Source organism: Dryobates pubescens, chromosome 2 (genome assembly GCF_014839835.1).
Source record: "Dryobates pubescens isolate bDryPub1 chromosome 2, bDryPub1.pri, whole genome shotgun sequence".
Lineage (NCBI taxonomy): Eukaryota > Metazoa > Chordata > Aves > Piciformes > Picidae > Dryobates > Dryobates pubescens.
In genome coordinates this window covers 42,794,975-42,813,697 of record NC_071613.1, presented here as the reverse complement: position 1 = coordinate 42,813,697, position 18,723 = coordinate 42,794,975, and the positions used below count along the sequence as shown (strand labels likewise).

Below are 18,723 nucleotides of genomic sequence, written 5' to 3'. Positions count from 1 at the left end.
TGCATGAATAGTCTTCCTCTACTTGGGTTATTTTTAGGAGCCTTTTGTAGACTTTAGAATTTACTAGGTTTCTTTCCTGGTCTTTTCAGTGGTGATTTTAAGTTGTCTATCTCTCTGAATTGGCTGTTAAAACACTAGTTTGGTCAATGCTGGTGTAAATCTGGAGCTGTTCTGGGAAGCAGCTCCCCAGGCTGTGTTGATACTTGGGTGTCAAGTTTGTCTCCAGCTTGAGAAGGCACAGGGTAAGATTTCAGTTCAGAGCTGCCAGTCAGGGCTCTCAGACTTCATTAGGCTACAAACTGATGTACGTGAATGAAAGACTTAAAAGCATTAATTTAGTCCCACCTTGGTTGCTTGCTTTAACCTCACTCTGCAATTTTAGCCAAGGCAGGAAGACCAGGATTTGTCCACCTAACAGAATTACTTTCATTTAAGACTGATGGAAATGTTCAGGGGAGAAACACGATTCTTGATTGCTATCACTCTTACAGCAGTGTTGCACTGAAGCCATACCCAAGGCGGGGGCCGCCGAGCTACATGCAGGCAACACATAATAGAGACGGTGGCTGTCAGAAGAATTTTGTGTTCTAAATTACAGGATTTTCCCATCATTCACTTTTTAACCACTTGACCCCTTCTCTCCTGGAACCAGCCCAGGGTTTTCTGTCAACTGTGTATCTCAGCATTTTAAGTTGTATATAGCAATACAGGACAGGGAAGCTAAGAATGTACTTGTCCTGGTTATATTTCTTTTCCTGGAAAATGTGAATGACTGAATAAAAAACCCTAACATTCTTTAGAGAAGATCCCCGCCCTTCCAGTGTGGACAGAGGAGATTACTTCATTGGGCTGTTCTTCTTCTAATTTGTCTGAGTCTCAGGCCACACAAACTATATATTTCTTCAGTGTGCTGAGGTCTGCTGGGATGCTGGCATTTCCTCCTCCTCATTTACATGGCCTTCCCATAATCCAGCACTGAGACAAGCTGAACTACACAAGGACTCCCTCCCAAGCCACTCTGAGCTTGCTTACATTAGACCTCTGGAGAGCAATGGGAGGTGCTCCCTGGCCTTCTCCTCTGCATATGAAAGGGCTGAGTGTGCTACTTCTGCAGCAGTGAGTATTCCCACCAGCCCATAAATCAAGTGACCAAACTCCACCCCAATCTCTGATCCACTGCAGAAAAGCCCAACAACTCTGCCCTTACAGCACACGCAGGGTGAAGAGCTGTATTTCATCAAGTGAAGCCTTAATATCAGAGGAGAGTCATTACCTCCTGGAAAAAAAGTGTAGTCAGAGTCTTACTGGTTCCGCAGCTTGGTTTCCCCATGTTTACACCAAATGACTTGTTGAACTTCATTATATACAAAGTATTTCCATAGATCAGAGGCAGGGAGACCTGTGCAGCTAACATAAAATAAATTACCACCCTGTGATAAATGGTTCTATTAGCAATCCAGATTGTTAAACTCAGATACAACAGGATGAAGGGAGCACTGCCCCATTCATTCTCCCTGCGGCAGATACTGAGTTGTAAATAGGTTATTTTGTGTGTAAATAACACATTAAAACTCAGCATTAGCTGTGTCTTTTGATAGAGAGGAAATTGTTCCAAATAAATAATCTCAGACAGGAATGTAAAATAAGCCAGATTTAATAGTGCATGCCTGCTACAGCCGTGTTAAACATGACTAAAATGATAAACCCCAGAATATACTAATAGTAAACTATGCTCTGACATCAAAGTAATGAGGCTATATTTTTACCCAGCTTTAGAAATGCTAAAATTAGTCTTGACAGAGCCAGACATCAGAAAAATGTTTCAAACATAAACACCATCAATTTGGGAACTTGGTGTTTGTGTCATACAGAGGGTGGGGTAAAGAGGGAAAGGTGCATTCTGGGTCTTGTTAAAGTCAGGCAGTTAGCATTTAGAAGAATTTATATTTAATTTTTATTACAAGATGAGAAACCCATCTTCCTGTATATCTCTGCCTTTGAAAGAGTGGCTCATTTAAATTTCTCCTTCAGCCACATGTCTGGACTTCCTCGTGTGTGCTGATAAGGAGGATGTCACAGTGCTAGCCTGGAGGACACAACCCAGCCTCACTCACGTGGTGGTCTGCTCCCATGTCTCCCACACTACACAGCAGTATGAACTTTTGCATTCAGCAGAAGGATTTTCTAAGCATTAAGTATTATTAAATGCCCTTCCAGAAGTGGATGCACTGGAAGTGAGAGGCTTTTCTGCTGCTTTGACTATAGCTCCTACATACTGTCACTAAAATAGTTTCCACCTCTGTTACACGCACACACACACATGCACCTACTGAAATAGAAGAGAGAGGATTTGACTCCTTGGCTGGCATGATTTATGGAAAAATAGAAAATTAGGAGAGACTTCCCTGGTGTCACTTCTGTGAAGCCAATTTCTGAATATCTGATCAATGAGTTACTATAAAAAAGTGTCACAGATCTTTAAAATGGCAGCTTCAGTAGACTAAAAATATGAGATGCCGTTTGTTAGTACAAAAGGACTCTTTTCCATTGACAGCATCAACAATACTGATCTCTTTTCCTACAGCCATGACTTCAGTTGTTCAAGGCTGGAAATATTTGGGACAAATATCCAAAGCAAGGCACTAAGAAATGGAGACTGGGCATATTATTACCTTACAGTGGTATAGTCTAAATAAAAATATAATAAAATAGCTTTTCTTCAATTATTTAAGTAATAGTCAGTTTATTGCTTCAATTACTGTAATTATATCTAAAGCCTTATGAATCTATTCATTTCTACAAGGGAAGGGAAGGGAAAAAAAAAACCAAACAAACCCCTATGATCTGAGAAACATGCTATGTTGGCACTCCATCTGTGTGACTCAGTAGAATAAAGGAGAAGAAATGTGTTGCAAATTATGTTTGTTCAGCTCTGGAGAGCAGCTTGGTGATCTGCAGCACTAGCTGAGCCTTGCTGCCACTTTCTCACATGCTAGTACAAAGAGTAAAACCTCTACAATAAATAAAACCAGGAGTTTGTCTTGGATGAGAATAAAGACTTGCTCGTATGGCTCCAGAGCAGGGTGGGGAACACAGAGGCCCTTCTTTTAAAGCTGTTCCCCTCCTCAAGCTGAACATCATAATTAATCTCCATACCTCATTGCTTTCTTCTGGAAGAATATGAGCACAAATATGTATATTTCTGGCCTGAGTAATTACACTAGTTTAGTGAATCAAACACATTCTATTAGCATGAATACCACTTAAGTACAGTTTCTACCTAGCCTTTTTGTTATCATCTGCTCAATCACATCTTGCAGTTAACTGATGTTAGGAGATGACTTTGTATTAATTTCTCTACTTACAAGCACGCGCACCATGCCGCTCCCTTTCAGGTGCATGCATTGTATCTAGGCAGGATTCAAAGGAAAGCCCTTTGAACCACAAGAGCATGTGCATCACCTGCAGAGTCCTGGGGCCAGTGTCCCATCACACATTGCTTCACCACTAGCCATTTCAGGTCATTTATGAGCACTTCTTTTCACAGCATGACATAGATTTCGCTCTTTACATCTCATTACACAATGCTTTCATCACAATTCTCCTGACATCTTCAAACAACCCTCCACTTACTTCTCCACTTCCTCTTAATAAAAGGGGAGATATTGAGCCTGTAAATCATTCTTTCTAAAGGCAAAGAACACGTGGCTAGCAGGACATATAATACTGGATGCTTAAAAAACAATCAAGTCTTGGAGGGTGCCAAATGGGCCAAAGGACTCTCCACCTCAGGGGCATCCTCATTCGCTTCACATCTCTGGAAATGCAGTAACTGCTTGCTCATTGGAGGCATTCCCAGGGCAAGTGCCAAGTAGGGAGAAGGTTTTTATTCATAACAGCGTGTCTGTGAATTTTGAATTTTAGCATGTGCTTGGATTTTGTTGAAGCCAATCAGCCTTTTGGATCTGCCAGGTGCTGAGTTGATGCCTTAAGTGGGTTAACTCAGTGGTTCCTAAGACTGAGATCCTTCAACAGAGATCAAAATCTGTTGGGGGATGTCAAACTTCTGCATGTTTCAGTCTCTCCCTTTTCCTTAAGTCTGCCACTCAGTAAGCCTTCCTTCCTGTCACTTTGCTTAGTGGAAGGTGGTTCAGACCCATTCAGCAGCATACAATTGTATTTCCTTCTGAACAGTGGAAAAGATTTTCCCTCAGTGGAAAAGACTTTCTGGTTCTTTTTATGAAAACTTTCCTCTGGCTAACAAAAACTAACAAAGTTTATCAAACACACCTTATTCTGTACGTCTGAATCACTACAGGTCAAAGCACAAACAAAATCTGAGTAACAAATGTGTTGAAAAGGAAGGGCAGATAAAGCAGATTTAAGCAATTTACTCTGGAAACTATCTTCAGAACTCAGCCAACAGAAAACACAAACTCTCCAGCTGAGCTGTGTAAGGAACAGAGGAGCCCGCAGAGGAGTCATGCTGCTCCTGGGGTGATGAGAATCCACCCTGCAGTGAAGGATAGGGAGGGGAAAGGTTCATTTTGAGGTAGACTGGCTAGAAATAAGGTATATTTTAAAGAGGGAAAAATAAGCTGGCCTGCAAAGTTTACACAGCTGGGATATCTTTTGTCACATGTGAGCCAGTGCAGCCCCTTCTAAGTTTGTGTCCTTATGCCCTGCCCAGGAAGGACAGTCAGTCCCAGTCGCCTGCAAGGGCAGCACAGGGCATTCTTGCCAAGCACAGCTTCGTCCACAGCTGGACCCTCCATGAAGGGCCCTGGCACCAGTTTGGAGATCCATTAGCATGTGTGCCAGAGTGATGCATTTTCTGCGGCTTTATTTTGCTTGCTGTAGTGGGCAAAGGGAGGCAGGAGGAACGTGCTTGCATATCATCACACACCAGTGTTACCCCTGCCAAAACCAACCCCATGCATGACAGCTTCCCAATTGAGTTCAACACCAGCATGATCAAAATCTTGCCAAAAACACTGAGAGAAAAAAGAAATCAGGACCTGAATTATTTCAGATACTAACAAGAAAGGCAGAAATCAGGGGATTTCTTTGTAAACATTCTTGCATTGGACCAGGACAATCCCAAATTAATCCCTAACCAGGATGTCCCAGCAGCAATGACTGAAGACAGTGCAGTCTGTTTAGCTTATTATCAGAATCACAGCTGATACACAACACATCTCCCCAGCCATGATAACAGGATGCTCCCCAGCTCTGGTCAGCCTTGTCAGCCACCCTTTAACTCTTCTGTGGAGGAGCAGCAGGCATCATGCTGCCTACACCATGCAGCATTGGTCAAACAGTGCCAAGCAACAAAGGGATGCCTCAACTCTGCAATGGCCACCTCTCACCACTCATCCTCTTCCTCACCCCAGCCCAGTTCACTAGGAGCTGAGATGACTCATCATGGTGCTGTGACATTTGGATGCCATGCAGTGACACAGCTTCCAGCTCCGGTGACCTCTGACATCCAAGAACCCCAATAAACTCAGCCTGTTCACAGGAGGACAGATGTCACTGTACTTATTAAATTCTTACAGTCTAATGAAAAACACCCCTGCTGCTTTCAAATTGTGGAAAGCATAAAGTACCTCCTTGTGCCACTGCCGCTCCTGCAGCTGCTAAAGGAGTGGGTTTCTTCCCCGTCTCTGTAAAGCCATTCCCCTCCAGAACTGCACCTTTCCCTTCTTTTTTCCCAGCAGCAGTTGAAGCAGAAGTTTCCATCTTAGACGTGCATCTTCCAGCTCAGCAACCCTACGGGACATAAAACAAAGCCAGATTCTAGTCACCGCTCACAAACCAGGCAAAATCAACTCCAAGAGGAAGGGGCTGATAGCAGAGCTCAAAAGTGAATGGCAAGCAGCAAAGATTTCCTGGGTTTATAACTCCTGTAGCGCAGCCACTACAGCAGTCACAGGAAAAAAGGGCACAGCCCTGCAAAGAGATGAGTATTCTCACATCTTGCTGGCTTCAGGCAGTTGAAGACCTAAAAGCATCAGGACCAAAATACACTTTTTTCCTCCATTTAAACTTGAGCCACATAATAAAGCTTACAGGTCCAAGGGGCTTTAAAGGGCAGGAGAGATACAACGATGTTAGCACATATAAAACCAATCTGTCCATCTCATACATTACCCAGTCCACCTGGACAAAAATTTAAGTCAGCTAAAAACTTTCAATATAAATAGAGATAAAAAAACATTTAAGATAGTTGTTTTCATTTTCTTTTTCCCAGTTGGTGCTTACTCTGTATCAGTGCCCTGACCAGAACATTTCAATAGTGCTTACAAGTGAAGCCACAGCAGGTCTACCAGAGCATATCCAACCCTCACTGGTGAGGACCACATCCACAGACTCCTCTCTCTTCCAAGCAAGTTCTTTTATTCTTACTAGTTGCATCTGAAAATCAGCTGCAACATTATCCCCATTACAAATGGTGAGTTAAATGCCAGTGGAAGCTCCACAAAACAGGAAGACACCAAAGCACAAATAACCTGTTTGTTTTTTTAACTTAGGGCCATGAAAAAGAACAGCTCCTGTACTTTTTGTGAGTGTGATATTTTTTTCTGCTGCCCTCAAACTTACCTGACCTCCCAAAAGCAAGCACGCAAGAGTATCCCAAATTTAATGCAGGAACAGAGCTTCTCTTAAGTCAACAGACGTGCTTAATTTACAACTGCCAATACTTTGGTTAGCCCCATTTTAAGATGTTTTATTTCAAACATCTCCACATGATTCCTATTTTCACAGAACCCACAGTTACCTGGCACTACTGGCCTCAGGCTGATCCTGGGAAAAACCCACTGCTAATTCCTCCTTTCCTTTCTAATTTTAATGCAGATCTACAATTTTTTCAGATGCAAATTTTTCACCTCCTGAGATACTCTGGCTGTTTACCTTACTGGAATTTATGGGATCAGCCAAAAAACACCTGAGAAACCAGATCACCTCTTTTGTTGCACAGGTAGTTACTTCTGTTGTGCCAGAGGATTAACTGACTCCTGAACATCTTGGATTAAAAAGTTAACTCTCCTAAAAACTTTAAAGCACATGAAGATTTCAGGAAGTCCCATGTGTGATCCACAGCTTTAACTATTTAGTCATTCATGACCCTGGTTTAAGCAGCTTGTTTTGTGATTGATTGTTGTGGTTGCTTTTTCCCTCTTGCTATTTTGCTGATTTTCAAGCAGGTTTTGTGCCATAATTTTAGGTTATAAGCAGGAAAGCAAAGACCCTCTTTTCCAGCTATAGATGAGCTCCATGGCTCAGTGCAGCTGCCCCATGGCCTCACGCTCTCAGACTCCTTGCACTGGTAGTTGGAGACCCTTCACGATGCACCACTGTTCAAGACAGGCTGTCCTAAACTATTTCCTCCTGCAAGCTACTTCAAAACTTCCCTATAAATAGGGAGCTACCCCTGCTGTCCTGGTGTGTGGTGGATGTGGTCCTCCTGCATTGTCATCATTGTCTAGGCTCTGGCAAGGCAGTGGCCCACCAAGCATAGATGTGCTGCAGCCCCAGCAGCTTATCCCTTGAAGCCTTCAGGCACAGCTTGCATTAATGGCACAACTGATAGATCTGCAGTCAAGATTTGCAGCTGCAGAAAGTGAACCTTGCATTGGAAATGACAGGACCCACAATTACAGGATTTACTGAAGACTCAAGTCTCCAGTGAATACTGAAGTGGCCCCTCAAGGTCCTGCCCTGGCATGTGCTGGGCTTGATGGCAAACATGGGATGGGTTCCTCGGGGCCAGGACTTTACAGCTGTTTAATCCAGGAATCAGGTTGGGTTACAGACCGTGTATGAAATAAATACACTCAAACTGGAGTATTTGACCTAGGCCTGACAGGCTGGGCTTCTGTTCGTTAAGCAAATAAACTTCAGAGGCTATATTACTAGTCCCCCACCTGTTTCTTCTTAGTTCCTCCTTTCAAGGCTTTGCACTTTTGTTTGAAACCAGACGCTCACCCTTGCACCCCTCCCAGCCGCTTCCCTCCCTGGTTACCCTGACCCTCGGGGCAGCCTCATGTGTGATGCAGCTTCCTTGGGAGACTGCAAAGCTGAGCAGCCAGCAAGAGGAAGTAAGAAAGTAGTAACAGAAATTGTTCTCCTGTGAAGTGTGTAGGTTAGAGCCATGCTTTTTTTTTCCAGAGAGGTGCCTGAAGTGAGATCTCTTAAATCCCTCCTGCAGCCAGATCAGGAGGGACCTAGTTTTTCAGATGTGTCATTTCTCCAACTAGAATCTGACAAGAGATCAGGACCAAATTTGAAAATCTGGCCTTTGTAGCTGGACACTATCTTTTCAGATGAATTATGAACTTAAGAAAAAAACCACAATCAAGTGTTTCTAGTAAATGTTTGTATTAAACAGGTAAATCCTTCTCAAGTATTGGATTAAAGAATAAAAAAAAGGAATGCAACTACTCTAATCTTACAGGGTTTAGAGTATCACAGTATCACTAAGGTTGGAAGAGACCTCGAGGATCATCGAGTCCAACCTGTCACCACAGACCTCATGACTAGAGTAGTAAGTCTATGACTATTTTTGTTTCATAAAGGTGCTTGGGGCAGAACAGGCTGGGTGTGAGGCTTTTCCCAAAGTCAGCAGCAAGCAAAATCATTGTCCTTCCACAGCCACCTACAACCAGAGATGACCTTCCCAGCTCAGAAGGACACAAGCATCCTCCCTGGCCAGATCCTCCACTTGCAAACCAGGAGAGAGATCGGGGTTGAAGAATCGCAAAAATCACACAATCACAGAATGTTAGGGGTTGAAAGGGACCTCAAAAGATCACCTAGTCCCACCCCCCCTGCCAGAGCAGAATCACCTAGAGCAGATCATACAGGAACGCATCCAGGCAGGTTTCAAATATCTCCACAGAGGAAGACTTCACAACCCTCCTGGGCGGCCTGTTCCAGTGTAGTGTCACCAAAAATTTTAACTCGTGTTTACATGGAACTTCCTATGCCCCAAAATCCACTCATTGCCCCTGGTCCTGTCATTGGGTATCGATGAGAAGAGCCCCACTCCATCCTCTTGGCACTCACCCTTTACATATTTATAAACATTAATGAGGTCACCCCTTAGTCTCCTCTCCTCCAAGCTGAAGAGCCCCAGCTTCCTCAGTCTCTCCTTATAAGGAAGATGTTCCACTCCCTTCATCATTGTTGTGGCTCTGTACTGGACTCTTTCAAGCAGTTCCCTGTCCTTCTTGAACTGAGGGGCCCAGAACTGGACACAATATGCAGCTTCACCAGGGCAGAGTAGAGGGGGAAGAGAACCTCTCTGGACCTACTAACCACACCCTTTCTAATCCACCCCAGAATGGCATTTGCCTTCTTGGCCACAAGAGCACATGCTGGCTTGTGGTTAAGTTTCGATCCACTAGGACCCCCAGGTCCTTTACCCCTTCACTGCTCTCCTGCAAGTCAGTCCCTACCCTGTGGCAATGCCAGTGACGAGCAGTGTGAGCAATCTGGCAGTGCTGGCCTAGAGCCTGACATGGTGGTAGGCCATGCTCAGCATAAGTGCAGGGCCAGCTATCAGTGTACCAAAACAGTGCTGTCTTGCAGCATGTTACTAAAGCAAGGCACTGGTAGCTATAAACACAGCAAGTTATCTTGGGACAACAGGACATGCACCTGCATCAACAAACCTCACATGTCATCAGTAGCTGGACCAATAATCTATAATAGTGAGATGTGTGGTCACTCATAGGGAACCAATGAGTCCATGCCAACAAGGCACTCTGAGTTTATATAAGTTGTAGAAGTTCCCTAGCTACGCACTTCTGCCTTTCCTATCCCTTCTCCTTCCATGCTATACTTCACTGTGTTATACTCTCGCCATAGGCCTGTGCCATAGGCCTGCAATACTGGAACAATAAAGGAACGATACTAGATCATACTGATCAGCTGCATTGATTCCAATCTCCGTCGTCCGATACTACCCTATACTGAAGCACCAATACTGATTTCATACACCGTTTCCTGAGGTTTCATGGATGATGGCTGAGAGTTGGTCACCAGCAGACTCCCTCACTATGCTTTGGTGCAGTGTGTGACCAGGACTTAAGTACTGGAGCTCTGGAGATTCGGGCTCCCATCTTGGCTCTGCTACATTCTCTTCTGTGTCCCTAGGCAAAAAGCTTAACTTCTCTTGCAGCTGGCTTCCACAGCCATAAAATAGGAAACAGTACCTTGCCCTGTTTGCAAAGTGCTTTGAGATCCTCGGAGGCACAAGGCTACGGAAGTCTTTTTATTACCAGTGTAAGAAGATATATTGATGGAGGCAATCAATCCACACCATCCAGGAGCACAACATTCATTTTTTTAAGCAATGCATAGTTTGCTTTTTGCTCAATGCTAAACTTTTCCCGCTGCTCTGTGCCACACAAAATTTATAAATTCAATGACAGATTAATCTTAGCAGCGAGTCATTTGGCATGAAAAAGGGTTTCACAGGGAGCCTGCTTTTTCCTGTAAAGAGCATGCATTTAGGAGTGACTACATGGAGAAAGACCCTGTGCACTTACTCAAGCACAAGTCTCTGCCCTCCGTCATTACTCAGAATTAGAAACCCAGAATGGATTACTTAGATTGTTCCTAAGGTTTGTAGCTTTCTCTGCAGGAGGAGGGTTGGGTAATTGATTTTGACACTAATACCAGCACTATTCATATGCCTTGTAATATAATTCTGCAGTGACACTAAAAAGGCAGCCATCTGAGATCTGAACAAGGAAAGTGCTATATGATTTGCCCTAGACAACCCCAGCTATTTTAACAGCTGTGTTGTATATTAAAAGAGAGAAATCCCAACAGAATTAAAAACAACAAAGTCACATTTGCCTTTGAGGGAAAACAAGAAGCTGTAAACTTTCCTAATAAAACAATCCCTCCCGCTAAGTGCTTGAGGAATGGTCAAAAGTGCTGTCCCAAAATGCCTGTCTCTTTTGGAGGGCATCAGCCTGAGCAGGACTGCCAGCAAAGTTGGGAATAAACAGATACTCATCAGCCACATTCCCCACACCCTCTTTTCTTGAAAAGACATTATTTCCTTCTTTGGGATTGTTCTTTCACCAGGAAGCCCCCTTCTCCTCCCCTCGACAGAGCAGAAAACACAGATTTCTGTCCCCCAAGCTTTTCCTTGAAATACGAATCACCAATTTTGGCCACCAAGATGAAGCAGCAATTCATGAGTAAGCCCCTCTGGCAGAGGACAGGTGCCACTGGTGACATTGTTACCCAGGTCCAAGCTTCAGAAGTCACCACGGACACTGAATGCCGCCTTTCATTCCTGCTGCTTAGCAGGGTGGTTTCTAAAGGAGGCTTCCAGCAGCCATTCTGCCTTTGAGAATATTTTGGGCTTTCTCAAACCAGTCTATCCTCTCCTTCATTTCAAGTCCATCTCTACCTGACCTTCTCACACACAACACCAGAGAGGTTGCCATCACCCCGCAAAGGGACACGACAGAGGTGTGCTGACTGCACAGCCAGGCTGAAGCCCTTGTGCTGCTGTATCCTGACATGACCGATCCGGGATGGGATAATCAAGGTCAGCCTTCACACAGTTCTCACCAGGTTTGTCCGCATGCAACCACAGAGAGATACTTGATCTATCCTGCCACATCACCTCCCACGTAGGTACAATACCATATTTGATAGCTTTCCCTGGCATGCTGCTTTAGTTATGATAAACAGAGATATTCCCACCATCTCTTCTTTTACAGTAGACTGTGTCATACAGCCAGATCCTTCTGAATTCATGATCTGCTTACGAAAGTCAGTGTGAGCCAACTGTTTTGAACATTGGCTTAATACAGTGGCTGCTGTGATCCTTTTCAGTCTCCCAGGGTTTCAGCCAAATTATGTTCTCAGTTGCACAGAGGTAGCAGCAGTTAACCCGGTGAAGCCTCTATACCACACCAAAACATGACCCTTCCATTTTCTTTTGTATCAGCAACACCTTCACATTACTAAAGAAAGGGGTTTTTTCTGTATACATGCCACAAATAAATGTTTGAACAACCCATACATGCTGCCTGTTGCTGCAGGATGAAGTGCTTGCAGAATATCAATCCTGCAGCACAAATTCAGAACAAATGCCTTTTGGGGTCTTCTTGACCTAAGGTTTCCCATCGTGACATTTCTTAGGAATGGTCCACTTAGGCCAATCCTCCTGGGTTGATTACATATGGAAATTAGAGCTGCATGCTGGGGGCGGTGTGTAAAGCAGTAGCTGTCAGACTTGAGGCCCCTGCTGCCCCTTCCAAGCTTGAGAAAGCTTCTGTGGTGGGACCCTACCAGCTTTTTCTTATGGGCAGGCAGGAAAGGAAGAAGAAGCCAGCCTATGCTGCCTGATGTGATGTTAGGAGGACACAGCTGCTCAGGGCTTCTCCCATTTTTCTACCTCTTTTCCCAAATCTTGCTCAGACAAGAGCAATGACAGGGTGATGAAGGGAATGAGAAGCTGTGATGGCTTTCAGCAAAGAGGAAAGAAAAAAAATACACAAGTTCTGCCCACTCACCCACAAATATAGGGCTAAAATTGCTAAGAAAGCTGGGTGTTCACAGGGCTTCACCAAACAGCTCCAGCCTGTGGCAAAAGTTGCATCACTTAAAAAACAATAAGAGAAAGAAAGAAATAAAAAGAAGACCAAAAAAAAAATCCCAGGAGAGTTGGCAACACTGCAATAGTTATACAGGTTCTGGAATGTACAAAGGCTGAAATCAGAGACTTACCATCTCTTTTGAACTTCAAAAACAACAAGTCTCTTCAAATCACTCTGTTAATTGGCTTTAAATTAGAGTTCTAAGTTTAATGAAAAAATCTTTTGCGTACGGCATGAAACGGATACGCTTCTAGATTAACTTCCTGATCAACACCATCTGCTATTTCCATATGGCAACAACAAACCAAAAGCACGAGGAAGAAGCCACTCTTGCCTTACTGTGAGGGGTCAAAGAGCACCCAGGACTGTCTGGTGCTTGATATCATTCCTCCGCAATGTGATTACGGTACAACACCACCTCCAACGAGGTCCAGAAGACCGAGGGAGTCTCCAGGTACCAATGGTCACAAGTCTGCCCAAGGAGGTAAAGAAAGGAGGCAAATATGGAAAAAGGTGTGATGGGAAGGAGGCATGAGGGAAGGAGGGATGTTTGAAATGATGCTTGGGTGGATATGGAAAGAGCAGAGTGATCCTGAAGATGAAGAAAAGCCTGCATGACAGAGGAGAAACAGTGAAAGAGGGATGACCTCAGAAACTAGAGCAGGTAAGACCTTACTGAATAACATGAGTAAATAGAAGTACAGTCACAAGGCAGGTAATGGCAAGTCCTGTGAAGAGAGAAAAGAGCAGTATGGGAAAGAGGAAATAAGGTGCTGCAGACACACCAGGTACCATGGGAGATGGAAAAACATAGCCCTGCTGTGGCAGAGAAGGCGTGGCATGATGTCTAGCATGACAGGGACTGGGCAAGGAGGCATGGCACAGAAGGTGGCAGAAAGCATTCAGGGAACTACAAGGAAGCAAAATGGGGAGATGCAAGGGTCTCTGATGGAGGAACTATGCCCTGCAAAGTGCTCAGAGGAATGCAGCCCTCCAGAATGCTTTATCAGTCTTTGTAGCTGGAGTACCACTGCTTCACATAGTGCTAAGCATATGAAAGAACACAATGTCAGATATGTCTCAGAATCACAAGTGCTATCTCTCCTTACACTGACCACAGTGGCTTTCTCCTTATATCAAACAATGTTAGTGGTGGTGATCAAAAATTATTACTATATGGAGAGTCTAAGTATTTAGCTACCTGCTCTAGAACTACCATTCACCAGTTGGACACTCCTTGGAGACCTTCCAGCAGGAACTAGATACTAACAGCAAGAATGCAATGCAGATACCTGCATGGGGGTACACAGCACCATGGAACTCTGGTCCTGGGCACGGCTGGCAGATGAAGCATGGGACCTACAGAAGACATGCATCCTTCAGGAATGTCAACCAGAGGCCAGGCTATCCTAGAGATACTCCATGGTAACAGACAACACTGAATCTACTGAATTGAAACACAAATGTTTTTTCCCTTTCAAAAGCCATTTACTTTCTGGGCTTTGGTTACTGGAATGGAGATGACACTGAATAAAGGAACTCACATTTCACCTGTTCTTTGGCTTTAGCCTGCTGTTCATGAACACTAATGTCACTTTAATGTTGCTGCTTCCTTACAGATTAGATCAATTTATAAAATACCAGATAAATTTGAATTGTTTCCCCACTTGAAGTGTATTTTCAAGTTGCCAACCTTAGAGCCTTGAACAGAAATTGTCTTTCATATGCTGGGTTATAAACAGTTACAATACATCATCAAGACATACGAGTAGACATAAAAGCTCAAAGCCAGACACAAACTCGGCACTGGTCCATGCTGAGACATGCAGGCTGGAGTACATGACTTTCCCTTCTCTCTCAGAAATAATCTTTGTTTCTTACACTGGAAGAACTGAGGAGATGGAGGAGTAGGAGCTAGAGAAAAGAGCCTTTTGTGGTGGAATAGGAAAAGAAAGTTATGCTTGTACTTTAACATATCTAATCCTACATGTCTTACCATGAGAAAATTTTTACTATGAGAATTCCAACATGCAAAAAGCTGTCAAAGAAGATAATGAAGCACACTCTTGCATTCAAACTCTGTATTAAAATGCTGCAGAAATATGGGAGGATGCCACTAGGTAAACAAACATTCCTCAAAAGCCATGTGTCACCCTTATAACTGGCCCACAAATCTTCACTTGTTTTTTGTTTGTTTGTTTTTGTTATAAGGGTGAGAGAACTTTGGCAAAAGACTTGTCTGGTTTTTTGATGTAAATCCAGAGACCTTTTCAATTTCCTGTTACAGAATTTTCTTTTTTTTTTTCCTCCCAAAGATAAAAGAGGGGAAAAAAAAAAAGAAGAAGAAAAAAAACCAACCAACCAAATATTACCTGAATATGAAATGAAAAAGCCTTGTTTTCATTTTAGGAAACCTTTGTACACCAGAATAGAAAAGAAAGGGAAATAATAAAAAAAAAAAAAAGAAATCAAAAAACCCCTTCATCAAGTCTTCATGCTCCAACAAGAGCTGAAACTGTTAATAAGCAACATGTCAGATAAAACATCTGTGGTGGCTGGCAAATATACTAGGGATGGGTAACAGCTAAATACAGATTGTATTAAGACCAGGGTGGAGGACCAGGAGTTAAAACTGTTTACAACAAAATTATACTCTAATTCCAAATGAGGAAGAATTAACCTATTAACTTTACAGCAGGTTTATGAGTAAAAGATACTGCAAAAGTAAATTACACATATTATGAGTAGAGCAGAAACTATGATTCTGAATTCATGCAGGTTCCACAGAGCAGGTGAGGGTCAGCATAGGAGATGTGGCTAAGAGGAAAAGGGCTGCCTTGAAATCTAATTTGAGGGAGCTTTAGAGAGGGTAGAAGGGAATATTTTGTTGACTGGTGGTGACTGAAGGAGAATCCTCTCAGTATTATGCTTCCATGCTACAGCAGTTCAGGCACTTTCAGCTCTTGTGAATACCCCAAATACAAAACACATAGGGAAATTTAATGGGTTTGTTTATGGGATGAGTAATACTGTCTTGTAATGACTAGTCCAGCAAAATTTGGCCTGGATGACCTTTGAGGTCTCTTCCAACAAGATATATTCTATGACTCTGTGACAGTGAACGGGCTCCAAAGCTTGGGTAAAGACCACTATCATTCAGCTCAAGGAAGGAAAACCTTTATTTCAAGTAATGAAAGATGAAGGACTGCATCCTCACAGAAGTCCCTATAGCAACTGGGTTCTTTCAGAACATGTTTCATTGCAAACTTAGGGTTTATTTTTAAACATACCAGTTCACTTCATCGGCCTATTGAATCCTCCCTCTGGAGGCACTCATGTAAGTATGTAGAAGAGAGAAGCCTGGGAAGGAAACAAGAATGTAATTAAAAACAAAAAAGCAACACTTCAATTGGCTTGTTTTCCTCTGCTGAACACATACACCACACAAGCTGTTATTCCACACTGGGTAGAAACACATATTGTCTTTATAAGACTACAGTTGCCAGCTGAAGGCAGGATGCAGACCACATAAAACGGTTGGCAGCTCATAAATGGGAGAATGGAATAAAATTCACCCAGATGGGAATGAGAGAAGAGCTTCTGACAGGATCATAGAATATCTAGGGTTGAAGGAACCTATGGAGGTCAACTCCAGCCTCATGCTCAAAATTAATGGAGCATTTGCAGACTCCAAAACTGTTGAAATATCTGACAGTCGATGAAGTAGGAAAGGACAGAGCTATATGGGACGTACACATGAACCACCATGCAGCCTAGTCTGCAAGGATAGAAGCACACTGATGAAGAAAGACTCAAGCACAACCAAGAGTCCTTGCAAGGAACTCTATAAAAGAGAGAATTAAATCAATACTCTGAACTGTTCTCCTTTCTGAAAGCTGCAACTCAAGTTGCAGGGCTAGATATGAGTCCAAAAATTAATGGTTAAGTACGTGGTGAAAGGCAGAGGCCCTCAGTTTTGAGCAGTGCAGGTTCATCTTCTACAGATAAAAGAAACTGTACAATGTGTCTGGCTGTCATTTCAATGGAAGGGAATAAGTCTTTCAGGAGACAGGCTAAAGTATTCAGGAGGGTATTAAGCTAATGACAAAAGACAAGGGTGAAAATGAGCACTCATTTAGCCAGAAATCAAGACGTCAAGATTAAAATTAATCAAGGTACCAAGGGACTCAAAGAGAAGAGATCCCTTAATTGTGTAGACTCTTAACGCAGCAAACCTGAGTAATAAACAAGAAGTAGAATAGCTCATTTAATACACAAATTAGTCCTAACCAGTATTGCTGAATCTAGTCGAAATATTAATAGGATTTGAGCTACAGTCATGTTGTGTATCAGTGACTGGAAACAAAAAGCCATGAAGTTTGTCAGTGACAAATGACTACAGACACAGTAAATAAAGATGACTGCTTTGTAGCAGTGACCTGCTCTCTATCCCTAAATAGACTAGATACAAAGATTATATATTTTAAAGCAGCCACACATAAGGCCACACATCTGGAAAACTATTGATTAAAATAAGGACTGTTTTGAGAAGCACTGACTGGAGATGACTTCAAGTTGAAGACAGGCAAACAGTGACTGACAAGCTCTATGGAGGCTCCTGGTATTCAATCAACTAAAGCAAAATTTGTTTGCCTATGCAGAATTTGGGAGGTTATAATGCCTCTCTGTGTAACCCTGGACTGACTGTTCACTATGCCCAGCTCTGGTGTCCACAGTTCAAGCAGAAAGCAAAGGCTCCAACACTATCCACAAGAAATATGAAAGGGAACTCAAAAGAGAGGTGCTTGCAGAATGACTTGATCACTAATATTAATACAAATATAATCAACAAAAAAATTGATACAGATGTTTTTTGACCCAGAGGTAAGAGACACTACAAGAATCTATGGCTAAACCAACTACATACAAAGACTAAGAGCTAGAAGTTAAATTAGAGAAATTCAGATTACTGAAACTCTCCCAGTTCCAAATGAGAAGAGCACTGGATTCAGGCTGGTGATGAACACTCTGACAAAGCAGAGCTGACACTTTGTTCAGGTATTTTTCAAGATCTATTGTAGTCTGAGACTTGTCACTGGATGTGGATAGGTTTAAGTGCAGGATAAAAGTCCTCTGATGGTGTTATAAAGTTAGACTAGATCAGCACCTTTATCCTCTATGATCTTACACACCTATGTATTAGTGTGTTATAAATAGCTGATTTGCCTTCATAGATCAAAACATCTGCATTTATAACGATTGAATCTTACCATGCTTGTCTGCTTACAAGCAAAACTAACTCCTATCCTCCAACTACTTTATTTTTTTCTTTTGTGATAAGGAGTTGGTAAGACTCAAGTAATAAACACCTCCTAGAACACTGATAAATTCCAAGGTGTTTCTGTCTTGCCAATGCTGCTGAGCACACATTCCTTTACTGTTCAGTTATGTCTACTGTGTTACAAGTATTTTGATGACTGAGATACAAAACTGTTCACCAACAGACTAACATGCAATGTCTACTTAGTAGCCGACAAGAACTAATTTGGTTTCTTGGTCTTGTAGGCAGCTGTCAGCATAAAACAAACAACCAACCAAACCGACCAACCAAACAAAAACCCCCAAGCAAAATCAAACCACAACATTGTCATTTATTTCATTCTCTTTTTATAAAAGGGGGGGGAAAAAAATCTCCCTTCTCAACTTCAGCATTGGTGCCTCCACAGCCTACAGAAGACTAGAAATAAGAGGTCTGATCTTCTGATCTTCTGCCCAGCAGTATCTGTTTCACATACAAAAGAAGAGGAGCTGCCAAGCCAGCACGTCTCGTGTCCACAAAACTTACTGGAACAGAAGCCAGGCTAGCAGTAAACTTTTAACAAATGTCAGCAGGTTGCTATGGCTCAGAGGAATGGTTTAGGAACCAAGTTGTGTGTGTGCAACTGGGCAGTGGAAGCAAGTGATGCAAAGTATCTATTTTTGGTGGTAAGCAGGCCAGAGGCTAAGCAAGGGAAAAAATGCATTCACTGTGGGTCCCCACAGATATTTAAAGGCTATACCAGACTTTGGGGCACAGTTAAGTGGTGCAGCC

At 42.9% G+C, this 18,723-nt stretch overlaps 1 protein-coding gene across 3 annotated transcripts in view; it reads right to left on the bottom strand.

Moving 5' to 3' along the window:
* GLI2 (GLI family zinc finger 2) overlaps positions 1-18,723 on the bottom strand; it is a 193,412-nt gene that overhangs the window by 134,433 nt on the left and 40,256 nt on the right. For all 3 annotated transcript variants that reach the window (XM_054176191.1, XM_009911123.2, XM_054176201.1), the window contains exon 2: positions 5,610-5,772. In XM_054176191.1, coding sequence (XP_054032166.1) covers positions 5,610-5,742 — 133 coding nt within the window. In that variant the 5' untranslated portion in view covers positions 5,743-5,772. The remainder of the gene's footprint in view (positions 1-5,609; positions 5,773-18,723) is intronic.